We start from the raw sequence: 26,333 nt of genomic DNA, 5'->3' as shown, positions 1-26,333 counted from the left end.
ATCCGTGCAGACACTTAGGTTTCATATAAATCTAAATATCAGATCACAATCAACATCTCTTAGACAGAATGGCTCACAGCGAGACCACAGAGGGGATTATATCAGCTTTTTCACTTAATAAATAAAAACAATGCTTATGTGGATGTTTTGGTAGATGTGGCATCCATCAGATAATCTGCAAACATAGCCTACGCACAGTTCTACACTTTGACACATCTTGTTCTCCTCAGTGGAGCATTGTAGGTTATTTTCCTCGTGTGAAACTCGGTGCTCGGTGTCTTGCTGGTTCACTCACTAGAAAGTGAGGACTAAAAGGTTCATAAAAGTGGCGCACAGAGTTTACAGTGAACCGTGGATGCAAACAGGAGACACGCTCAGTGTATGTTAGATATAAACACCCCAACGTCCTGTGCACGTTCACACACACACTCAAACACACACACACACAATTCATGCATCAATTAGTTTCCTCGTTAAACTGCCGCCACGAGGGTCGAACACAACCTCTTCACGTCACCCTTGAATAGAGGAATAAAATACTGCCTTCCTCACACACACTCGCCTCCTCCTCGAGTCTTTCTGCAGCTCTTTTATGACCTTACTGTGTCTTTAGCAGGAGGCTCATAAAAGACTGAACTCCCGCTGAGGAGCCAATTCTTTTTCCTCATCTAATGGATTTCTGAATGGGGAATTAAAGTTAAAATCCACTCTCGTGTTGGCTAATTAGAGCTTTCTTTTAGCATTCGTACCACTAATTGAAATGGGATATAAACCTTACGATCGGTGAAACCATGATTCACAAGTTGCTGTTTGTTTTCTTTGACATTATTTACTTTCAACTGGCTCCAAGGTCTCCGCAGAAATTTCTGAAGGTGCTTTCATCTCCTGATGTGTCTGGACAGTGATGGCAATGAGAGCCAGTGGAAACATTCAGATAAAAAAGAGAACACAGTGTGATGAGTGTCGGTGAAGTCATGAAAAACAATAAGGTGATGGCCTTGCACGGGCAGCAATGTGCAAGGAATACAGTCCGAGGGACGGAGGAGGAGAAGAGGGCAGTTAGTGCGGAAGCCACATACTGTACACACATGGTGCAACCTCTCTGAAACACAGGGGGGGGCAGCAAATTTGCTTGGCAATAATATTTATGCTGCATCGTCCTGTGAAACCGATCCCTGTTTTCCCAGAATCAGCCTTCTCAGCTAGTCGACAGAGTGGACATTTATGTTGAGGATTTCACCATTCGGAGTTTGTGTGTGTTTGCACGGCTGCTTCAACACATGTTTAAGAGGTTCATGCCTCACTTTCAGAGATCCAGCGTGAGCATGACTGACTGTATGTTGTGATTATTTGGGATTTAAGTCACACCTGTGATTACACCTGTTGACGACTCCACTTGCGAACACACGCAAATGCTAGAAGCGTGAAAGGAGATGTGTGAGGAAACAGATGGAGTGTATTTATGACTAATTCAAATATTTGCAATCAGCAGATACGCTAAGTCGTCTGCTTGGCTCAACACTGCTCTGCAGGCTACAGACGACATCATCTCTCAGCAGTGGAGGAATGTGAAGCCAATGTGCAGCCTTTTAGGTTCGCTCAAGAAAAAGCAACAACAGGAAAGTGAATGCATTCCTCCTCAGCAGGAAATCGACGTTCTCTCTGCAGTGATCTTTTAATTTCCTCAGCAGGTCTCAGGGTCAAAGCCAAACTAATTGGAGATCAAGTGGACTGAATGACATTAACTCATCAGATCTGTACACAGAGAAAAGCACCCAAGCGGTTTGTCATTCGTCCTCTCTCTGCATCTTTAGCTCTTGAACAAACAAAAACTCCTCACTAACTGCTCTTCCTCTAAACAGTTTCGCTGACGGTGCCAGGGTGTGTCTCATACAGGATATGACATTGTTGTTTATCACTGCAGGTCTCCCCTGGGGTCAAGTACAGTAACGGCAGTGAATTCAGAGATCAAGGCTGAGATCATGGGCTCAGGGATAGGCGTCGCTCTTCTCTCTAATCACTGGGTTGGGCCTCTTGGTCTGGCCATAAGCATCACCTTCCCAACAAAAGCTGGCACACGCATTCATACAAACACACCTCAACATACATAGGCATGTTTGAACATAAAAGACACAGCAGACTATATTTAGAGAAGGCAAATATAGAGCAGCAGCTGATTACTGGGGACGGTTCAATCATGCAGAAAGTGTTGGTCTTTCATGAAGGAAAGTGAGTTTTTTCACAATTGAACCATTAACCCTAATGTTCTGCTTGGAGTCCTGGAGACCCTCTTTAACAGCTCAAAAAACATACTTGATGTTGTTTTATCGCCTCACAGATTTCACGACTTTCCCTAATTTTATGGGAAGTGCTTGTAAACAGGAGGAAGGGCTGTCAGGCACTCCAGCTGTAAAACACAGTTAAAAACAATGGATTTCTATATCTGTGATTGGTGTGAACTGCACTTTTACACATCAGATGTAACTGAGCCGGCAAACAAGATGAGCACACATTTTCTCATGTATTGTTCATATAATGTATAAAACACGAAGAATAAACGAAAAATAAAGATTTTACTCTTTGGTGTAATCAAATCAAATGTAGAGGCTCTGTTTGTGGCAAAGGGAACCCGGGGAAAAAACACTTAAACTGTACTTTTTGCAGAATGTAGTACACTTTGTCAGGTTCAAGCATACTTAAATGTATTCAAGTAGTCCTTCAGTACCACTTGAGTAATACTTGAGTGTACTTGAAGTGCAAATAGTTGTTAAATTGTCATGGTCACAGAGTATCCAAAACACAGTTACAGTACAACTGTATTATATCACCACTGCGTTGGAAATAAACTTAAATATACTTAAAATTAAGTGAAATTAATGTACACTTTAATTAAGCATGCTAACAGTGTATTACAAAGGACTTGAAAATAAGTCTACTTTAGTACACTTTATAACTATTGTAGTTATAAAAGTACACTTAAGTAAAATATATAATACACTTACAATAAAGTACACATTTTGGGTTCTTTGAATACCACTTTAAGTACTGCAGAATTAGTCAGTTGTTTTTAATACATATAAGTAGAACTTAATGATACACTAAAGGGTTTTCTTTGGGACTCGAAGACATGAAGCACAAGTGTTACGTTTCTCCACTGTTGGAGCTGCAGCACCTGTGTGTGTACCGATCTCTTCAGAGGGGAAACCTTTCTCAGACACGAAGAAGTAACCTCAGTGTGTCTGTGGCTCATTTCTTTCAAGACAACACAGGAAACAACACGGCCTTGCCCCTGAGTCACACTCTGCATGTGATATCTTAATCCAAATCTCATTTAGTTTAGTTTCTCTACGGGTATTTGAAGAATTAAATTTGTGTAAATTAAGCAAAGCAGTGGGGGGCATCTCACGCGGCACCAATTCTCTGACCAGTGTGTATCATGTTTGAGAAACATTATCCCTCACCATTAAACATTATGTGGTATTATGACGCTGACACGAGAGAACATACTGTACAATAATATCACGACGAAAAAATATCTAGGCTATAGGTCAGCCTGTTTTTATTGCCCTCAGTTTGGAGAGACAACAGACGTGTAAAATGTTCTCATGCAGGTGTTTTGGCATCGAAATCATCATTAAACTCAGACACATGTCTCTCATGCCCGTTCTCATCCTACATGTGTCTTTCATTTCGGAGCTTTCGGAGCTTCTTCTGTGCCCCTAAGAGCCGCAAAAGGGCTTTAAATGCCACCATAAAGTATGCGCCGAATGTCTTAACATCCTGTTTTCATTTTACATGACAGGAATGTACTTTTCTGTACGTCTTTGTGTTTTTGAACATTTCAAGCTTCCTTTTTGCATGCAGAGGGCACAGAACAATACATTGTGGTATAATTTGTATTCCAGTTGTGCTTTGTCATTTTTTTTAGTTGCAGGCTCAACAGAGGTCCACCAATGGGAGAAGTTTTTTTTTTTTTTTTTTTTTTTTTTTTTAACACACCCACATTGACAGAGATCTGGCAAGAGATGGTCACATCTGACCTGAATGGGAGAGGCATCAGCGGGGCTTTCCATGTGACACGAATCAGCACAATTAACTCATTTATTATGAAATTTGAATCTGATATAATAAACACCGATGACGTGCGAGCAATTATGTTAATTTACATATAAACAAGACATGTAAAAATATAAAAATGAGAAACTGAAGTTATTCTGACCCTCTGAGCGGAGAGATATCTGGAGCTGGAAGAATATTCAGGCTTGAAAAAAGGTTTATTATTCATTAGCTTTAACCTTCATTAGCTATAACACAGTCATTCTGTTTTGACTGTGTTTTAGTTGTTTTATCGTTTCATTGGTTATTGTGTTTCATACAGTATATGTACCCAGAACTCTCGGGAGAGCAGCCCTGATACGAGGTGGATTATTCGGTTAAATAAAGTAAACTGACATTGAATTGAAAGCAACAGAAAAATAAATCCACTGGATACAATGTTACACATTATCAGAGGAGGAATGGAACTCAGTATGAAGTATTGTACTTAAGTACTTGTACTTTATTTCAACTTAGACCCACTTTTGTCTTCTTCTTACAGTTCAGAGTGAAATATTTGACGTTTTATTGCATCTATTTGTCAGCTATAGTTCGTGGTTACTTTAAAAATGAAGACTTTGCATAGAAAACATATGATAATCTTATGAAACATTTTGCTTTGTTACAGATTGAAGTACAGAACAGAATATGAAATAAAAACTGCAAAAGTAAAATCTCACCCACAATTCATTAGTAATACAAACTAATGATATAACACGTAATATATATCACGAAAATCACTAACACTGTTCTTTAACTTTTAGATACTCTAGATACATTTAGTTAATAAACTTGCATGCTTTCACTAGATTAATATTTGTAATGCAGTACTTTTGGAAGTCTGAGGCACCTTTCCTGCAATTTCTTAACAATCTAACAACGTCATTGATTATTGATTGATACCGTTTTAGGCTTCACGCAGAGTCCAGAGCGCTGCAAGGGTCAGCTCGTTCCGTGAGGAAGCTTGTGAATGACTGACGCGGACCAAGGGCCAGGCGCAAGCCCCGCCCCTCTGACGTCAACCAATCAGGTCTGAATATGCTAATGAGCCACCCATAAAGATGACTTGGAGCGGCATCTGTGACAGACCATTATGAAACTTTACTCCTAAACCGCAACTCCATACCACTTTCTGACTTAAAATACGCGATTGGATATTTATACATTTGGTCGACCAACATCCAGAGAACCTTTTATTCAGGACACTTTAAGGAAAGAAAACTGCTCAATAATATGGGAAAAGAAAATATCATTTTTTTGACATTTTGGATAATTCTGGGAAACATCTTTGCAACTTTTTCTTCTGGCACTGAACCCCCCACCAGCACTGTGTTTGGTAAGACCGAGTGTGTTCGTCTCGTGATTGCTCGTCTGTCAGCATATTATTTTCATGAATGACTCGCAGCTCTGCTGAAACACACTTGTGTGGGAAGCAGGTTAATTAATGAGTGCAGCTCCGTGTTGACCGGGAGTAACCCCCGCGAAACGCTTTCCACAGCTCAGGTCTGCAGGTCTGCATCCCATTTCGTACCATTCACGTCCATGTGTGCATGAAGAAAAGCTGCAGCTACAGGCCTTTTGTCCGCAGAGAAGAAAACTTTGAGAGTGAAAAACTGAATTCGACTTAGATCGAAATCCTTTTGAGGTTAAAATTGAAATATGCTAGTGTTTATTGTGTAATTAGAAAGACATCATCTCCTTGTTAATGACATATGTCCATTTAAAGCCATGCCTCATTTGATAAAAAAAAACTCCACTGCTGTTTATCTTACAGAACTGGACTTAGTGAAAGAATTAGCTAAGAGGTCATTTTAAGATTTAATTAATGTAGCTGAATTTAAACTCGTTTGGAAATCCAGACTCTTAACAATATTTTGAGGTTTAATTCAACTTATGCTGGCAGAAATGCAGTGGAGACAAAAGAGGGCGACACTGCCATGCTTTATACCCCTGCTGGCTGAGTCAGACGAATGAGATCAGTGGTCTTTTCATGTAATAGAGAAGCGCACCAAAGTTAAAAATTTTGCATGAAAAAAGTTGCTCTTTCTTAATTTTAGTGTGTTTAGTTTGTCTTCTGCAAAAAAACATTTGATAGAACAATGTTTCAAATTGCTGTCTGGATGCACAGAGCTGGAAGGTGTGATAATAATGTTATAAATGTGCTTTTTCCTGCTCAGAACCCCCGACTGCGCAGGCGCTCCCATTTCTGTCGTTATAATCTAATAATATACTGCATACTGTTTGTTTGTGTGTGTTTGTGTGTTGTAACAGTAAACACCACCGTCACTGCCACTCCCCTGCCGACCACAGCTGAATGGATCACAGATTACACTGACATTGTGTCCAAGTTCTCCCTGCGCACAGTGGACATCCCAGATGATGACATGTGCTACATCGTGCCGGGCAGGATAGAGACCCTCAACGAGTGTGAATTCAACACTGAAACACAGACCTTCATCGTGATCCATGGCTGGACGGTACGTCAGACTGAATGTATATCATATAAAGTTGTCATGAGCATGATTTACTCTAGAAAATCATATTCAGATCATAGCAGCCTCTGTCTTATTTGTGCCTCATTTGTCAGTTAAGTTTTTGCTCTGAGGTGCTGATGTAGTGAAGTTACACCAGTTGAAATAATGCTATAAAACGTTATGTTGCATGAACATAAAATAGGCAAAGTTTGAGTCTAACCAATGCAACAAACTCTCAACAAACTGATCATTAATGTGAAGCCATGTCCTATCTATTTGTTACATCACATTATTGTATACACATCTCAGAGCAGACAGGCTGAGAGCAGTGAGTTAGCTCACAAACAGTCCACGCATCCCCTCCGTTAATGTGATTTAGAGCCAGTCATGCAACAAAATCTGAACCTGATGACGCCTTGGCTTCCCTCCAGGCCACAAAATGAGGGTCATGGCAGGAATAAATCATGCCATCCTGCAGCTGACCACAGAAATGTGTGTGAAAAAGCAAAAAGGAAAACAAGTGTGTGTGTGTGTGTGTGTGTGTGTGTGTGTGTGTGTGTGTGTGTGTGTGTGTCTGTAGGTAACAGGGATGTTCGAGAGCTGGGTGCCCAAGCTGGTGTCTGCCCTCTACGAGCGCGAGCCCACTGCCAACGTGATCGTGGTGGACTGGTTGAGCCGCGCCAGCCAGCACTACCCGACATCTGCAGCCTACACCAAACTAGTGGGCCGCGACGTCGCCAAGTTTGTGACCTGGATGCAAGTGAGTGTTTTATTGAACAATATCCAAGCTGGTTGACAGCTGGCTAGCAGCTGGATTGGACCTTCCACATCCACTTTTTTTAACAAGTGCATTTGACCAGTGTCCAGCCAGTGAAGAAATCAGAGCAGCTGGTGAACCTGTGGCATATTTGTAGCTTATGATGTAATATTTTTGTACCCAGCGTTGCTACTGCGGATATGTTGTCCTACTGGTTATGATTTTAAATGCCCTATAAAGGCATTTTATGGCCGCGTTTGTGGTTGACGACAGCCTCGCATTACAAGGCTCAATATTCAGTGGAGCGCTGCCTTTGTCTGATGGACTTCACGGCAAGAACGGATGCTGGCATGAATAACACTTTCATTTATGTCCTATGTTTACATGACTTACAAGTTTAAAGCTTGCAAAGTTTTGGCAAAGCATAAAATTGCACAAATTAATTCTCGTCTTGGATTAGGTCCTAGGCTCAGTTAAGACATGAACAGAGCGCAGCAGGGCTTTGCCAGGTGCAGCCTGCTATTAGTTTTAATCCCTCTAGCAAGTCTGCAGGATTCACTTGAAACTGTTTTAAGGCATGTCAACATGTTCTTCTGCTGTATCTCATCCATCTCCTCCCTTTCAGAACGTGCTGCAGTTGCCTTGGGAGAGGATTCATCTGCTGGGTTACAGTCTGGGAGCACATGTGGCTGGAATCGCCGGAGACCTCACTGACCATAAAATCAGCAGGATCACAGGTGAGAACATGAACTTAACCAACAGTCATCTGCTTATGACAGTGTGAGCATAGATATGTTTGATTGGAAAAATGGGTCCTCAGTTCTAAGTGGTTGATCTTTTTGTATAACAATACATGATTTAAGCATGAATTTATGAACCAAACATACATGATCGTGTGCAGATTCTTTAATTATGATTATTATGTTATGACAGAAGATTCATACCTCCTCTTTACAAAGGTTTCAAACCAATTATGACCATGAGGAATGCTTTTAGCTGTAAGCATTTTAGCTTATTTGGCACTTTTGATGCCTAAATTTAGTGCCTGAGCCAATGAATTCCTGCATGCAAACACACTATGCAGTAATGCAATACGTAGGCACTATTCTCCCGAGCTCTGCTCCTAAAAACAACACAGCACACCAATGAAATATGATCCGATGGCCATTACATTCCAGGCCTGTATTGTATATGTGCATGCAACCAGTGGGTGCCAGTTAGAGGGTCCAGTCCTGCTATTTGTCAGTATGAAGTTTATCTAGCTTTGAAATCTCACTGACCTGCTCAGAATAACAGTATGCAATCCGAGGAAGGAGCCCATTAAGAACCCACAGAGTTGCACTTGGAGAAAACACACATTTAAAAGTTTTAACACATGAGTTTGTGTTGACACTTGTTTTTGTTTTCATGTGTGTCTTTATCTGCACAAACTTTCTTTATGGGGAACTGTGCACAACCAATTCTTCAAAAAGTGAAATCTGAAGCACCTCATTCTCCTTTTTCTAGGTCTGGATCCTGCGGGTCCCACCTTTGAGCATGCAGACAACCAGAACACCCTGTCTCGAGACGATGCCCAGTTTGTGGACGTCCTGCACACCAACACCAGGGGCTCCCCGGACCGCAGCATCGGCATCCAGAGACCTGTGGGCCACATCGACATTTACCCCAATGGAGGCACTTTCCAGCCAGGCTGCGACATCCAGAATACACTGCTGGGGATCGCATTAGAAGGCATCAAGGGCCTCCAGAGTATGTACTTCACTGCACTTCTGCTTGAGATGGTGCTTTGTGTTAAGTTTTCATTTATGTACTGTAAATGTTGTAGTACTTTGTAAATACTCACTCACTTTAGCAGTAAGGTAATACAGCCAGTGTAGAGTCTGCATTTCAACTAGATGACCTAGATACATACCTGCATGTTAGCATGCATACGCCCTTATTATTAGACTCCAGCGGTCAGTAAGGGGCTCCAGTTGCTCGGACCTGGTGGTACCGATCTTCCCCACCTCGTCTGTGTGACACACTGCATCATAAATACACATCTCTGCCCACATTAAAGTGAAACATTTGCAACAACCGTGCTGTAAATCATCAAAGATGGGCTTGAATAAGTTTACATGGTGTCAACAGACACTTTGACTCCATTAAAGCTTTCCAGGCTACAATTAAAATATGTTTGCCTCCAGTCATAACAGCCACAGCCACAGATTGAGTTTACCACAGTCATGCTCTGTTTTTGTGTGGAGATGTTTTGATGGCGAGAAATGCCCCCGGGTCAGTGTTTTAGTCAACTCTGACATGTCAAGAGCTATAAAAGCCACACATGAGGAAGACATTTTCTCTGTTGCACGATGCCTTCTGAGAACAGACGGTTTTTCACAGCTTCTGTACTCTCTGTGCTGCAGATATGGACCAGCTTGTCAAATGTTCCCACGAGCGCTCCATCCACCTGTTCATCGACTCTCTGCTGAACACCGAGCAGCAGAGCTTGGCCTACCGCTGCAACTCCAAAGAGACCTTCAATAAGGGGATGTGCCTCAGCTGCAGAAAGAACCGCTGCAACAAGCTCGGCTACAACATCAACAAGGTCCGCATGACCCGCAGCGCCAAGATGTACCTCAAGACCCGTGAAATGATGCCTTACAAAGGTAAACATCAGGAAAAAAGGAGCCATTTGTGGGTTTAGAGAAGAAGTGCATTGAACAACTGCTGAAAAATCCCACTGGCTTTATGTACTTATCCGAGGATTAGCGAGAGTTGAGTTAATTCACGCACATTCCTTAATTGGAGTAATCCTCAGTGTGTGAGCTACTGTTGTCTAACCTACTTAGTGTGGCTGCTTGGAGCTGAATATTAATACAGTTAGTGCTGGTACTAAAAGACTATACACACTTTTAAGGGAAACTCTAACACTTACCAGACATGTACAACAAGTAGCAGGTATTGAAGAGGTTACATGAAGAAGAGGTCATGGGTATTTTAGTTGCCCGGGTGTGCTATGGTAATGCAACACCGCTGTGTGTGACACACTAGCAATGGAAGTTTAAGAATTGCAGTTTGGCACAGGTCAGCAGAATTTTTGTTGGACGCTTTGTGAAGGATGTTCAAAGGTGTGTTGAAGTATCAGCACGTTTAATGAATAGTTATATGCTGTGGTAATGAATGTACACGAGGGTGTGTAAATGAAATCAAGCAGGATTTCACACAAATCTCTCAGTGTTTAAATGCAGCATGGTGAAAGTCACATGAAGACAGAAAGAGATCAAGGTTACATAAGGGCTTTTCTGGTGTGTAACTTTAAGCTGTGGTATGAGAGACACGGGAGCCCCCAGTAAACTCTCTTTTTCTTCTATCCCAGTTTTCCACTACCAAGTGAAGGTGCATTTCTTCAGCAAGGATCGACTGAGCTTCACCGAGCAGCCCATGAAGATTTCTCTGCATGGGACCCACGGAGAGAAGGAGGACATTCCCTTCGTCCTGTATGCACATTAAACAGTACAATTTTTTAACATCCATCATGTGAAATCCAAAAATACACAGACATGCACATGGAAATCAGCAATAGGGTTTCCAACTACCCCTGATTCTAAATAAGGGCACTTATGCTGCATACGTCACACATGCATCCACACACATACCACGGATGTCTTTACTGGCTCCATGGACAAGACAGTCCAGCCGACCTTTGAACGTTTGCTCTTCCTTCGACCCTGCAGGCCTGTCCTGAATGGTAACACCACTTTGTCCTTCCTCATCACCACCGATGTGGACATCGGTGACCTGATGATCGTGAAGCTGCGCTGGGAGAAGGACACGCTCATCAGCTGGTCAGACTGGTGGGGCAGCAGCAAGTTTTACATCCGCAAACTGCGCATCAAGTCTGGGGAGACCCAGTCCAAGTAAGCTCTTCATCACCACCACAAAGATATGATTGTCAAAACGTTTGTGTACGTCAGACAGGTGATTTTTCATTTTTTCCTTGTGTGATTCCAGGGTGATCTTCAGCGCGAAGGACGGAGAGTTCGTCGACCTTGTCAGGGGAGGAGAAAATGGAGTCTTTGTCAAGTCAAAAGAAGACAACATGAGCCGTAAAGAGAAATTGTAAGTTGAGGAGAAGCTTCCTGCAAATGGAGCACACATTGTACACGTTTTATTGGTTATTCATTGTCAGTTACTCATTGATGTATTTGAGAATCATCTACAAAATGGCTAATTTACATTTGAATATAATATGCTATTTTAAAATAAGTTTTTGGACAAAAACAAAGTGCGTTATCAGAGTCACGAGCTCTCCTGTTCACTGTTGTCTCTTCTTCTTTCCAGGATGCACAAGCTGAAAATGCAGGGCAGTCTTTTTGGACAGAATGACGCTTGAAGTTGCACTTGAATGCAAACCCCGACTGATCGTGCACATCATCCATCTATACACACATAACCAAAGATAGACAGCACACAGTGCAACACTGGTAAAGCCTTTTCGAGTAACTGGAGACATACTGAATGCTGCGTTTTTCTCGTTTTCTTCCTGTTGTGCCTCATGACTTCAACTCCCAGTGCAACCAGCACAGCCTCACCCACAGTGCTGGAAATCAGTCGATTCATGAGCTCTCTCTTGTCTTTCCACAAATTCTGCTGCTGAAAAATGTTATAGGTTTCTTTGTGATGATGTGCTCACGTTTGTCAAATGTACACTTTCAGTAGCTTTTGCTGCATATCTTTGTAATCATTTGTTTATGCTTTTGTAGCCTGTATGTACTGTTTATACTGATTTTAATGTACTTTGAACTGGTGTGTTTGCCTTTGTGAACTTGGATCATTATAAAAGTATAAATGATTTGGAGTGATAGGCATAATTTGGGCACATGTTTTTTGTTTTTTCTATATGTGAAAAATGATCATTTGGCCCTAATGTTTGTCTTTACCTAACTACTAATTGCCAACAATCAACAGGGACCAAAGAAGTATTTACTATCTACTGAACAGAGAATCACAGCGCTCTTTGTAAATACCTTTTTTAATTGATATTATTATTTTTTTTTGAATATGAGTCGTGTTAATATCTGATCTCTTGAAACCTTTCTTGTTCTTTGATTGCGTTTTGGTTATTGTGTCACTGGTCACTTTAAAAGGCCCCCTGCAGTCATTTAGATGTTAAGGTCACTGAGATTACAGTCCAACAGGGATATGCATTTTTTAGTGTTGGTCATTTTTTCATGAAATTGAACTGAGGTCACTTTTTTAAATTTCCAGTAATGGCTAGGTGCTCCTCAATCAAGTGTCAACAGTGTCTAACCTGCAACAGTTTACCTCGCTGACAAAGCTCAGTCTACAACATGCCCTTATTTTGAAAGGTCAAACATTGCAAAATTGCTGAAAATAAACATGCAAGCCTTGGTAATTTGTGATGGACTGGCCTACACGATAGCCATAATACATCTCAAGAATACTTCATATTGTATTTATTGAATGTACATTTATATATTTGTATATTAAGCTGTAATATATTTTGGCAGGCCTCCATTGTCTGTATTTTTCTAAATGAAGCATTTTGTGATTTTATGCATGAGGCTTTGGAAAGATCGATCAAATTGGTCACCATGCCAGCTGTTCAGTGCAGTTACTTTTCTAAACTGAAATGCAGTGCACTGTAAAAATAAAGAGCCCAGGATGGTTTAATAAAGAGACAAATCACATATTTCAATATTCCTGACTGCTCATGTTGCTTTTAGATAATAATTAAACAGTTAAATCATCAAAAGATTGCAGACCTGAATCCCACGTGAAAAGTTGTCACTCACCGTTTCATGGCCAAGAAACGCTGCCTGAACATGTATGAACGTGGCCAAGAGCTTCCACATATCTGTCTGAAGTTAGCGTAATCAGATATGAAACATCTGCCTGCTCATTGATTTTAAAAGCAGGTGAAATTATGTCTAAATGTCAGAGATGACAGTTGATGCCTCTGAGGGAGCCAACAAAGCACCTGGAAGCTGGTGGCTCCCTGATTCAGGCTAACAAAGGAGAATTGTTTACCAAAGGGAAACATGAAGAAATGAAAAACATTAACGCTGAAAATGTGGAAATATTAAGCTACACTCTGTTTGATGCCAATTTTCGTAATCAAAAATGATATTGTATGTTCACTGATGCAGAAAGTCACTCAATCAGTGTCCATACACACACCATGGCTTCTGCTTATGTCTTGAACTAATCACAGTATAAATACTGCATACTGTATTTAGATTTGGTACTCTGCCTCAAGTACCATTGTAGGTGAAAGTCTCCACAAGTTAAACTGAACAGAATGAATTTCTTAGATAGAAAAGATGAGCCTGAGAGTTTTATGAAGTTTTAAACAAGTCCTGGTCTGAAATGGGATCTGCAGCATTTCAAACAAACACCACATATAAAATCACATCTAATGAAAACCACACTGAGCCGCCGGACATCAAAATCTAGAGCTTAAGGTACCCTGTGGAATTTTTATTGTTAGCACTCACATTTTTATTTGGACCAAGTGTTTCTCACTAGAACACAATGTACAGTACAGTATGTATATATAAGTCCTGAGAAACATGTTGAATGCGTTTCTTTCCTCACACATTTCCAGAGCTTGTTTGGTGAATGCGCGGTTAACAGTTCATTCTTGCATTCGTTTGACATCTTTTCTGCATTCTTTTTAGAATATGGACCTTATTTCACAGATGTTTTGGTGCGAGGGCTGGCAATTTAAGTTGGTTCCAGTGTGGAAGACCTTGACAACCTCTGGATGACCTGCTATTAAATTTCGTAATGATACTGTGTTGGTGGCAGGTTTCTCAAAACTGATGAGCAGTTCTTAGCAGCTTCAGCTATAGCTGGAGATTATGCAACCATAGTATGCTAACATGCTAACAATAGCAGGAGTCCAAGGACAAACTAACTGAACTGAGCCTGACAAGCTCAGTTTGAAGTCCAATTATACTTTCTGCATCTGTGTGAATATGAACATTTATGACTGCTGGGACCATATGTGATAACGCCCTGAATATATTTTTCTTTATGTGCTGTGTCTCTGCATGCAGCAGATGGTGATGTCATGCAGACCCTCACCACCAATGGAATGTGAGTATATATGGTCTTAAAAATGATTACTCTTCACTGCCTTTTGAAGGACGCCACTGTCAGGACAAACGATACATTTCTTCCCCACAAGCGGCAAGGATAAAATATTAAAGACCCATCAAAGTTTCCTCTTTTTTTCCATTCAGCGAGTACCAACAAGATCCAGTCCCATTTGAGAATACAAATTTAAAATGTGTTTAAAAGGCATTATGTTTCAATTATGCACAGTGTAAACAAAGCAGGTGGTACAAGAGGACAGAGCTAACTGTGGTACAAGCACTAAATGTGACTGCAGGTACTTCAGCCATGTTTTTCAGGATTTGTGTAAAATGGGCCTGCTGGAAAATACCTTTTTATTATCATCAGTCAAGCTGTTTACACAGGCTCGGTAACGTGCATCGCTGCAACCCAAGTCTGCACCTAAACGCATCCTGTTAAGACACTATCTGTGTTTAACTGTGACACACTGCGGCTGTTGTCCTGCTGATGTGCTGCTTTCTCTCTACAGCCCCTGTGGACACGGTGTACTATGCCAACAATACAGGGAAGCTGCTCGTCAGTGCTTTGCGGTACTACTAGTGGTAAAAAGCCCCACAGTGTCTCTTTAAGTAGGTTGTTATTGATGTTATATGGCTGAACTTCCTCTCCCTCATGGCTTACAAATGTGTGCTAACAGTTATTCTTGTCAAACACAAAGGTCACTGTTGATCAGCCAACATCTGAAGACACTTAAGGCCCACATCCAACATGTTTTAATAGCACAGGATTATAGTTGGCTGTCACTAAGCCAGCTTTGCTTAAAATTCAAAACATATTACGTAACACTGAAACAGCAGAATGACTGAGAAAAAAAGTTGTATCTCTGATTGCCTCAGCATTTCATTAAGCATTTAAGTCCCCCTCAATACAAAAATATCTTTTTTCTTATCGTTCCTACTGTTGAACGTTTGAGCTTCACTGTGCAGAAGAATGTTTGACAGCAGAAGGCTGTTTTCACCTTCATCGCCTGAAGGAGAAAAGTGTCTCTCTGCTCACATGAAAAGCCAATTACAAGCATGATTTATGATATCACACATAGTTTGGAAGCAAATCCTGGTCCAGTATTCAACTTACACAAGTGTGATGTGGAAACGTGAAGCCTCCAATGCACAAACACTGAGAATGGACTTAGAATAAGACACCTCACCTGTGAAGTAGTTGAACTTGAAATGACACACATTTGCATAATCATAGATTCTTAGTTTTTTAATGAGGATGAAGGGGGAGGATGTAATTTCATTTTAACAAGATCACACCAGAAACACATTTTAAGTCAATGTACAGTTTTTCTATACATATTAAAACATGTCTGCAGGGGATCTTTAAACATCAACATGATCATGCAAACCTTCTCATTGACTTCTGTCCACTGGCTTTCTCCAGTATTCAGAGATTCACAGCTACCTTTGAGGATTGGTTGTTTCCAAAAAGTGTTAAACTTAGCATCTGAACTATTCAGGAAGTCTCACTGACATAACAGTTATTACAAAAGCAGGAAAGTGTTTTCACTTAAAAATCTACTGCTGACCACTGGAACATAGACACATTTCTCCACCAACACCCACTAATAATGAAAGCAAACATCACCACCACACTGCCCTGAGAACAACTGTGACATGAGCGTTAAACACAAGCTGGATTAACTGGTCGCAGCTTCCACAGCATTACAGAGGAGATACGTATGTGAACATCCACATTTTCACTGGTGGTCATTGTGGAAACACTCCCTCATGACTTTGTGTTGTCATTGACGGGTGCTGTTGAGGCCACAGAGATGACTTTTAAAACCTGTTCAGTCGCCTACACAGACCTGCCTGCCTCTGACCTTCAGCCTGACTCTAATGCCTCACAAAAGCTTCTCAGCTCATCAGTGAATAAAACAAGAGGAAATCTGTGCAGCGGTGTGTTCAAGGAAATCGAAAGACCGTAGAAATTCTGCATATTTCGCTTCTTTTCCAATGAATGTTTTCTTTGGATCCAAATCAGCCTTTTAACATGAAACAGCTGTATAAAATACACAAAAATGTTTACTTACACACAATATTCTGTTCACAGACTCATTTTTTTTGGTGGGGGGGATCAGCTACACCATTGGGAATTCTCAGACTAATCCGGACATGAGCAACATGTGATCATGTGCCATTCCTAGAAATAAGCTTAGGAAACAAGTCTTGGAATTACAGAAAATTCAAGACATTTTCTTGTCTCCAAACCTTGTGGTGGAGTTTCCCTCTCAGCTGGCACCAACAGAGCTCTGCTGTGGAGGTCTGGCGTCTGATTCACTCTTCATCACCTCCTCTTCACCGCCGCTGAGTCTTTTCCCCTTGCAAAGATGAGGACAGCGAGCGAGCTGCTGTGGCAGTAGTGGGGAAAACAAATGCGGTCACTGCGTTTCGAGGAAACTGCTATCATGTTCATAGAATAGCAGCAGTTCATGAAGACAGCTGCTCTGCAGTGGGAGCAGAGTTTTGTGTGTTTGTATGTGTGTTTAAGAGGAAGAAAAAGAGCTTCCACAGCACTATGTGGACTGGACCTCTGTAAGCAAAGCAACACTGAATGAAATATCCTGTATTATGCAGGTGTCATGTTTACCATGTTTCCAATCTTAGTTTACTGTATTAGTATGCTAACACTTGCTAATTAGCAGTAGGGCTAGAGGTAAAGTCAGGGGAGTGTGATTCATCCTCTGGGGAACACGAATGCATACATTTCAAATGTAAAAGTTGCTGAGATTTTTCAGTCTGGACCAAAGTGGTGGATAAACTGAGTTTTATGGTCCATCAATGAAAATGACTGCATTTTTACCCATAGTGCTCTTTTCCAAAGCAATGCAAAAACTGATTTAGATTTCAGATGATGATGTGTTCAGGGTTTTGGTGAAGCCTTTGTCTACATTCGGTACACAAGTTTAAAAAAATCACGTTGTTCCAGTCATTAAACTGATTTCGCTCTGGTCACACCGTTAACTGATAATTGGTCAGTGTAAGTGGGTTGTTGTAAAGTGTTACCATGTCTGTGAATTTTAACTGTTCAATTGACCCTCACAACAACAAGCTTGTAACTTTTCAACCATCACCTCATGGGCCTCCTGCCCAGTTTAACTTGGCATCTCGTGCCACAGTTTTGGGCAATAAATCACCCGCCTTGAAGCCAGCTACTCTTGTCTGACTGTTAGCACATCCCAGCTGGCATGTAATAACATTTTTACCCTGTGAGTGAGTGAAATGATCTATGCAATGGGTCAACATTTTGAAGTAATGGAAAGTAAGAAAACTCTGTGAGTGCAGGTCTCATTGCAGGCCAGCCAAGAGTTTTACTCATTGCAAACTGTGATACACACTGTCCAAATGCTGCATCTTAGTCACATCTGCCAAGAGGTGTCTGTGCCAGGAGTCTGAGAACTGGAACCTGATCTGTAGGTAGGTTTTCCATAGACAATAATACACTATTTATTACTAATATGTAATAAGAGATATCATTTACCAATATGAGATGTTTGATTAAAACACTCAAAGTTAATATCAGAAAAATAACTTTTTAAACTTAATACCAGAATAAAAGTTTCTTGAAAGTGCAAAATATCATTAATTAAACTTAAAGAGGTCTTAAAGGGGACATGCAACAATTTTGTACATCAAAGTCTGTGTCTAGGTTGTGAGAAGTAGCACTGCATATAAAAAAAACCTGTTTTGTTGCTCTGTCAGATTTATCTGTTGCCTTTTTGTTTTGATTCTGTTGCGCCATATTCACGTTTTGGCTCTTGTCACCACGACAGTTAATGACGCAGTATTAGCTGCGTCAGTTAATTCATTAGCTGCCTGAAGCCCCATGAATTGACTCACGTGACATCATTTGAGTCAGCATCGGTTGGGGCTGAAGATTACAAGTTTGAAGAAGAAACAGCATCTGGAGGTGTGGAGTTTGAGAGAAGTGAGGTTACCAGACCTCTGAGCCTGCTCTTTATATCTGCTGGAGGTTAGCGTCGCCAGGCTACATTAGCCACCACTTGCATAACACAGAGAAACCTCTGACTGGACTGTCGGTGGCTGAGTTGCATTGGGGGAAATGTAGGCAGCTGGTTTTGACAGATGGTTTCTCTAGTTCTTCTGCATCGATTTTGAGCCTTTAGTCTTCTTACTGTCCACCATGAGTCTGATAAACATACAGGAGGGCAATGCTGAATTGGTTGAATACTCTTTTAATGACCTATAATTCATAGTTACTTCTTATTTTAGAATGATAGAAAGAGATAGAATCTGATACCTGCAACCTTCCAGCAGACTAAAAATAATACTGCTTTACGCAGGTTTGAGTTTATACTTCCTCTGATCTGCTCTCAGGACAACACCAGTGAAAAGGAGTCCCAGAATGTCCTTCAGAGGCCCCTCATGAGGGACAGCCATGTAGGTTAACTGTTGACACTGTCCTCTCCTGAAACTCTTCAGTCTGCATCACACAAGCTAGCACACAAGACTCATCCAGAGGTCGCGAAGTTCATCAGTGATTATGGCCTAAATATACTCAACTTTATCTAATCCAGTAAAAGGAAAAACAACTTAAAGCTATTTTTTTTCAAACTTACTTTTACCTAAAAACTTAAGATTTATTTTGATCTTTTACTAATCTCTTTATTTTTTATGCGTTTTCATTTCTGCTTTGTTTTTAATGTTTCTAATTCTTGCACCTGTCTCTTTTTTTTTTGGGAGGATTTCTCATCTTCTGTGAAGTGCAATGACTCTCTTTGAATGGAATTTGTTCTAGACATTAACTTTTCTTTGGAAGGCACAGAGTTTTGGAGATAACACGCAGACCCGTGTGCTGTGTGATTACAGACGTAAACATCCTCATTTCGCTAGTTTAAAAATGCCATAACTTCCAAATCAAATTGACTCATCAATCACCTTCAGCAATCAGCCGATGGAGTAATCACTCGGTCAATACATCAATCAAACATGTACTAATACTTTAATTCGTTCCTCGTGTTGAGCCTGTTATGCGGTGAAAACACACATTTAATAAAGACAGAAACAGTAATAGTACATTCTGCTGCTTTTAATGAGAAGCCAGCCGGCCAAACCGTGTTGTTAACTCTTCTCATAAAGCAGTCTAATGATTTACTTTACACATATTTTTCCATTCCCCGCCCGGGAGTTAGCAGCCAATGGCTTGTCAGAGGTGCTATTTAAGACGCTGACAGTTCAAGGTGGCTCAGATATCAGCGCTCTGAGCGCAACAGGACGCACTGAGCAGAGACTGAGAGGGAATATATACGCTCTTCGGCTGCGACACCCGATTGATTGAATCCATCGTTGAAGACATTTTCTCTAACAGGAAAAAGCTGCAAAAGAAATGAAAGCGTGGCAAGTTCGGTTTCTGTACTTTCTGATATTGAACGCAGCCGTGCAGAATGTGACGTCCTTGGAGGAAGAGCTCACAAATTCTATTTTAGGTGAGTTTCCAGTTTAAACGTCATCCACGTTTACTCTCACACACACGAAGAAACTTTAGGGCAGAACTGGAGGCTTTGAACAAACCCTCCGGTGCAGTTACTCGCAGTGAAAACGTCTCCTATGTTGTAAATGTGTCTCATTTACGCGCAGTGTTTGTGTTTGAGCCTGGTGTGCGCAGTTTGGACTCTGGCACTAATCCGCGGTCTCTATCTGATGCCATGAATCACGTGTCTACGACTAAACCTGTCTTTGTGCTTTTTTGGCGATTACCCAACTTCTTATAACTACAATTGTCTGTGAGATACAAGATGGTTGCTTTTCACTGTCGAGGGGAATACAGTGGTGAGAAAATCCAGCCTGCTAAATGTTCTCAACATGAAGTGACTTCTCAAAGTGCAATCATAATCATTTTTGTTTACAATATGGCTCCTAAACTGCTTCAACCCTTTGGCAGTGTAAGCCTTGTAGATGTCTGTGTGTTTCCTGCATCCACCTCCCCACCCCCCACTCTGAAAACCAGCACAACCCCCCAGTTGAGTTGAGTCAGCTGACTGTGTCAGGACCACTGAAACTTGGGCAGATTATAGTCGGTGAGGTGGCAGGAACAAAGCTGGGAAAAACGCTCAGTGGTTTCTATGGAGCTCAGTCTGACCAAGTGAACCCCTGTAACCCCTGAGGACTGATCTTGTCTAAGGTGGAAGCTCATTTACTGAGGGGCCCAGAGGGGCCAGTGCTTATTGGAACCAGTCACTCAGTTAGTTAGTCAGGCGTCTCGGACCGCCCAGCCAGAGCATTAGATCAGATTTACACAACGACAAAAACACCAGCTGCACAGAGGGACATCTCCCCTCTCTTCTAGCATATTTGTTCTGAAGAAAAAACACACAGCTAATGTGTTCAGTCTTGTCTCTCTCAGGTAACTTCCTTGACCCCCTGAAGGATTTGTTTGACCTCAACGATGACAGCAATCAAACTGTTGCCAAATTCTCCCTCCGGAAACCATCCCATCCTGATGATGACCTGTGCTACATTGTTCCTGGCAAACCTGACTCCCTGGCAGCCTGCGCCTTCAACATCACCTCCAAAACCTTCCTAGTAATCCACGGATGGACGGTGAGCTGAGATGTTTCAGCCTGTTGTGACCTGCTCCCACCCTTTAAACACCCACCGCCTTTGTTCACTTGACACTGCTTTGGTTTATAGGAAACACCTGTGACTGGTGGTGTGCCAATATTACACCACATTTTGGTGCCATTAAGTCTGGCCAAATTCACATAACCAACTTTCTTGACAAGAACCAACATGTTGCAGAACATGCTGTGGAGATGAACTGGACTGGCTCTGATTTTACAACGTGGCCCTTAATCTAATTCAGCTTGAACTTCTTAGAATTTTAATAACCACCCGTTTTATTTTATGTGAATGACCTCGTTGCGATCTCATTTCAACAGCTGAGTGGTATGTTCGAAAGCTGGGTGGCTAAACTGGTGTCGGCGCTGTACGAGAGAGAGCAGACGGCCAACGTCATCGTGGTGGACTGGCTCAGCTCGGCTCAGAACCACTATGTGGTGGCAGCTCAGAACACCAAAGCAGTGGGACAGGAAATCGCCCGCTTCATCGACTGGGTGGAGGTCAGTGAGATCAACATTCCACAGGTTTCATAAGACGATGTCACACCCGTCACTGTCCATTATGAGGACTCTTTATTAAAGGGGAAACTTTTGAACGACCTCTGACTCAAGAACATTTTATGCGTTCACTTCTCAACAGGATGTGTCACTGAAAAAAAAAAAGTTTTTTCTGCAGGTTTAGTTGATCATTGAAAAGGAGTATTTGTCTAAATCATATTTTCATTGATGCACTTTAAAGGAAACCACCAACATGCCTCTTGAGAACATCCACCTGATTGGCTACAGCCTCGGGGCTCATGTGGCAGGATTTGCTGGAAACCATGCAGCCAATAAAGTCGGAAGAATAACTGGTAAATAAAACAGAAGAGATCTGATTTCACGATCCTGCAGCTTAATTTGGTGAAAGGTGGGTTAACTGTGATTTGATTACTTAATTCATTGCCACCACTTCCTGTCCTCGTCTGCAGGTCTGGACCCAGCTGGTCCTGACTTTGAGGGGATGCACGCCCACGGACGTCTCTCCCCTGACGACGCTCACTTTGTGGACGTCCTCCACACCTTCACACGGGGCTCTCTGGGTCTCAGCATCGGGATCCAGCAGCCAATCGGCCACGTTGACATTTACCCCAACGGAGGCAGCTTCCAGCCAGGCTGCAACCTCAGGGGGGCCCTGGAGAAGATCGCCAACTTTGGCATATTTGGTGAGAACAACCGTAAAGTGCGAACGCTTTAACTTAAACGTTTACATCAGTCTTTTTGTATATTTGGCACTCTGATTTAAGGTTTTCTTAAAAACAGAAAATAATGAACAGTTTGTTGCCCAAGTTAACACTTAGTTAACGCTGTCTTTTATATAAAGCACCCATTTGGTGCATGTGATTCCTTTCTTGAAAAGCACTTTGAGCTGCAACTCCTGTACAAAAGGTGCTACACAGATAAAGGTTATTATTATTATTACTAATCTCTTATAGCAGTGCACATTGTTACTGTCAGTTCACACAATGATCCCATTCACAGCGCTCTGAAAATACATAGAGGAGCCCAAACATGGCCGAGGAAAGGCCAGATACAATATCAGTATGGCTGAATGGGTTGATAGGTAAAGTAAATGTAACCAGGGTGTGGGCAGTACAGGTATGGAAATGTAACAGTGACGTGATTCCGTGTTTCATTTGATATCATCTTCCTCTCCAGCAATCACCGATGCAGTCAAGTGTGAACACGAGCGCTCGGTCCACCTGTTCATCGACTCCCTGCTCAATGAACAGGAAGCAGCCAAGGCCTACAGATGCAGCAGCAGTGACATGTTTAACCGCGGCATGTGCCTGAGCTGCCGCAAAAGCCGCTGCAACACGGTGGGCTACGACATCAGCAAGGTCCGCAAGGCTCGCAACGTTCAGATGTACACCAAGACACGAGCCTCCATGCCTTTCAGAGGTCAGTAGACTTCTGTCAGTAGAGAATAAGAGGCCCCTCTTTAAACTGAGATTGTGCAATGCTGCCCTAAAGAAGACCTGTCATTGTGCCAGGTTTGCTTTTTTACACAGACTCAGAAATAGTGCCGGCATATTGTGGCCCCAGTGTGTGATTCTAGATAGCAAGCCAGAAGCAAAAAAAGGCGTGGTGTGTAACGCATCACTCTGTTACTACCTCCACTGACAGCTTAATGGCTGTGCTCATATGTTTGAACATTCCCACCGTGGACTGGCTGTAAAAGGGGCTGTTGTTTACTTACATTTTTTCATTTCTGCAATATCCTTCTACTTACCCAGAGTTAGACAAACTAATAACATTGCAAAACAAGGTGCAATGGCTAAATCTAATCCTATAAAAAATGTTTGATGAGATGATTTAAAAGGAATTAAAGACTTCCTAAATTTCTTGTGGCTTTGAATGCAGCCCTCTGATCAGGCTGAGCCAACTAAATCTAAGTTGGAACAGTTTCATGACATGCATGTTTCAAGGTTTCCTTTGTCGCCTCCTGTTGCAGTGTACCACTATCAGCTGAAGATCCACTTCTCCAGTAAAGTGAACCGCTCAGAGATGGAGCCGTCACTCACCGTCTCGCTGTATGGAACGAAAGGAGAGGCTGAAAACCTGGAGCTTAAGCTGTAAGTGGGTAATTTCGACTCCTTCATAAAGGAGAAGTACATACGAGTTGTTTTGTAACAGTCGCACAGTAATCAGTGGAAACAGCATGAAGTAGAAACTATAAACAGCGGTGTAACCACAGACATGGCAAAGTTTTGCTGTGTGTGGTTACATCATGGCTTATGGTGCAGAGTTTATGAGGCGAAGCTACATAAAATCTTCCTACTGGCTTTGAGTGGAACACTAACATTTCTCTCCGTTTCATCTGGCAGAAAGGAGAAAATTGCGACAAATAAGACACATTCATTCCTGCTGGTGACGGAGAAGGATATCGGCGACCTCTTGATGTTGAAGTTCAAATGGGAGGAGACAAACGGTTGGTCGTCCTCCAACATGTTGAAGATGGTTTCTTCTTGGTGGTCCGGTGACTCAGACAGCGCTAACATGGAGGTTCACAAAATCCGCATCCGAGCCGGCGAGACCCAACAAAAGTAGGTTTCGCTGTATTAGGAAAAAAACTGAAAATACTGAGATGTGACAAGTTATTTCTAGTGGATGAAGTGCTCATACAGATCGATTGTGTTCTTTCTTTTTCAGGATGGTGTTCTGTGTGAAAGACCCCGAAGTTCAGAACTTAACACAAGAGGTCACGTTTGTTAAATGTAAGGATGCGTGGAGGAGGAACTGGAAACGAACTCCCAAAAGGTAAATTAGCCTCTGCAGGTTCCCCCAGTTACTCTAAAAATTACTGTTAATGCTGATTCATAACAACAAGCTTGTCTTTGTCTGTAGAGTAACTCTGGAGAGCCACTGACCCTGAAGATAAGACGTCGCTCTTGAGCGCCTCTCTGTCCATTTCAGCACTTAGTAAATAATTTATACATCTGTAACTTATTTCTCAAAATTATACAAAACTCTCATCACCTTGTATATATCCACACAAGTATGTTTGTTATTTAAAACAGTGTGTATGTGAATATTGTAAAATATTTTGTAAAGAGCTGCTTTTATGACACATAACTTCATTGTTGTATAAAAAGTGAATGCTGACGTCTCTGGTGCATCTTTTGTGATGAAAGAGATGTTTGCAAAGTGACGTCAGAGCCTCACACGCTGAAAGGTTTGACTGACTGGATTCACCTTAATAGTTCTGGAGGTACTGTGTAAAATACCTCAAGTTAAATTTCATTTTTATAGCAACCACTGTGACGAGTAATGTCCTCTAGGAGGTCTGTTGACTGTTAGCAGAAAAAATGATTTTTCTTAATAATAAGGCAATTTTCTTAAGGTGTTTTAACCAATAGGGTACACTTTATTTACCTTTATGTATGATCTAACTAATGCATAGCCTAACAGAGCATTCACCACTGTGGCTCTCAGCACTGTATGTGACTGTGGGACCCGTATCAGTGTGCCTTACTGTAAATGGTCGCCAGAAGTAAGCTGTTGCTATTTGGCTCAACTTAGCCCTTTGTTGCTTGATTTTGCTTTATTGTTGTTGTTCTGTGAACCTCGTGGCTTTTACTGAAACATCTGCACATGCAAAAGTTGCTGTTTTGAGCTCCTTTGCATTATTTCCACTGCTACACCTCTGCAAGATGTTACTTTGAAGCTGTTACCTTAAAGAAGTACCAAGTGACATTTTGCCTGCTATAGTTTGATTCAAGTGGCTGAATTTAATGAGGTACGCTCAGCATGAGGTAGAAAGCACAGTCAATGTCAATGTTGTCATTTGTTGGGCTGCCTGTAATGAGTCTCCCTTGACGGTAATATCTTCTGTGCATTTGGCTTTTTAAGTCTTGACTAACGCTCTTTTATTCGTAATTACATTTCCAGTTCTGTGAGCAATGTCCGTCTAAACCTTGGCTCTTTAGAGATCGGTACTGTAATCATTGTGACTTCATTTCCACCTACTTTAAAAATGTGGAAATGTTTTACTTTTGCACTGAAAACAGGGGAAGAGATTGCTAAACCAAGTTACTTGTACAGTTATGTAAATACCATAATACAGATGATAGATTTTGTAGTATGGAACACTGTTAGTTGTATATTTTTACCTCTGGATGAATTTAATCTGTAAAATGTGCATTTCTATAATCTTTTGTACATATTTGTAAATATTCATTGTACTGTATAAATTCTTTAATAAACCAAAACTGCAAACTGAGAGGTCGTCTGAGCCTGGTGTGTATTTTAGAGATGTGACAGTGAAAAAAGATAATAAACTTTATTCTCACCTTCCTCAATCATAAAGATGTTCCATGTTTATCACTCACATTTACCAGCTCAAGGTTGTTTAATCCTTTTTTTAATCCATTATCAGTGAAAACTTTTAACTATTTAAACTTTCACATCTGTTTTTGATATAAAAGTGCTTGGATTTGTTAAATTGCACAAAATAAGCTCTGTGATTTCTTCATGTCCTTGTAGTTGTGACGCCATTGTGTTTGGCTGACCGTGTCAAGGTGACCCAACAGATAGATTTGAGATCCATCTCCAGTTTTAGTTATGACATGCAGATCATTAGCGGTGGTGCACAGATCCTTTACTTAAGTAAAAGTACTAATACAACAATTTAAGAATAAGAGTCAAGTCACCTCTAAAGGGTCATGTTTACTACCACTTTATTAACTTAAACATCAGTGTCTTTTTTCTTTGTCAGCACACAACAAAGCCAAAGGTCCACTTGATA

At 41.4% G+C, this 26,333-nt stretch overlaps 2 protein-coding genes across 2 annotated transcripts; both read left to right on the top strand.

The window, feature by feature from the left end:
- Positions 1-5,183: 5,183 nt before the first annotated feature.
- Positions 5,184-13,025, top strand: lpla (lipoprotein lipase a). Its single transcript, XM_076726912.1, has 10 exons — positions 5,184-5,431; positions 6,367-6,572; positions 7,150-7,329; positions 7,952-8,063; positions 8,833-9,075; positions 9,732-9,974; positions 10,685-10,805; positions 11,043-11,225; positions 11,320-11,427; positions 11,650-13,025. The coding sequence occupies exons 1-10, from the start codon at positions 5,329-5,331 to the stop codon at positions 11,699-11,701; spliced, it is 1,551 nt and encodes a 516-aa protein (XP_076583027.1). The 5' UTR covers positions 5,184-5,328; the 3' UTR covers positions 11,702-13,025.
- A 6,652-nt stretch (positions 13,026-19,677) lies between these two features.
- lpl2a (lipoprotein lipase 2 a) lies at positions 19,678-25,807 on the top strand. Its single transcript, XM_076726289.1, has 10 exons — positions 19,678-19,918; positions 20,836-21,032; positions 21,371-21,550; positions 21,789-21,900; positions 22,018-22,251; positions 22,745-22,987; positions 23,541-23,661; positions 23,914-24,132; positions 24,239-24,346; positions 24,434-25,807. Exons 1-10 carry the CDS (start codon positions 19,819-19,821, stop codon positions 24,453-24,455), a joined length of 1,536 nt encoding a protein of 511 aa, XP_076582404.1. The 5' UTR covers positions 19,678-19,818; the 3' UTR covers positions 24,456-25,807.
- The last annotated feature ends 526 nt before the right edge of the window (positions 25,808-26,333 follow it).

This window comes from Chaetodon auriga, chromosome 3 (assembly GCF_051107435.1).
Source record: "Chaetodon auriga isolate fChaAug3 chromosome 3, fChaAug3.hap1, whole genome shotgun sequence".
NCBI lineage: Eukaryota > Metazoa > Chordata > Actinopteri > Chaetodontiformes > Chaetodontidae > Chaetodon > Chaetodon auriga.
Note: the sequence above shows the minus strand (reverse complement) of the source record. Positions and strands in the feature narration are given on the sequence as shown.

Coding starts and splice junctions, on each gene's coding strand:
- lpl2a (XM_076726289.1), top strand. CDS start 19,819: ATGAAAGCGTGGCAAGTTCGGTTTCTGTACTTTCTGATATTGAACGCA. Junction 22,988..23,540: donor AGCCTCCATGCCTTTCAGAG/GTCAGTAGACTT, acceptor CTCCTGTTGCAG/TGTACCACTATCAGCTGAAG. Junction 23,662..23,913: donor GAAAACCTGGAGCTTAAGCT/GTAAGTGGGTAA, acceptor TTCATCTGGCAG/AAAGGAGAAAATTGCGACAA.
- lpla (XM_076726912.1), top strand. CDS start 5,329: ATGGGAAAAGAAAATATCATTTTTTTGACATTTTGGATAATTCTGGGA. Junction 9,076..9,731: donor AGGCATCAAGGGCCTCCAGA/GTATGTACTTCA, acceptor TCTGTGCTGCAG/ATATGGACCAGCTTGTCAAA. Junction 9,975..10,684: donor TGAAATGATGCCTTACAAAG/GTAAACATCAGG, acceptor CTTCTATCCCAG/TTTTCCACTACCAAGTGAAG.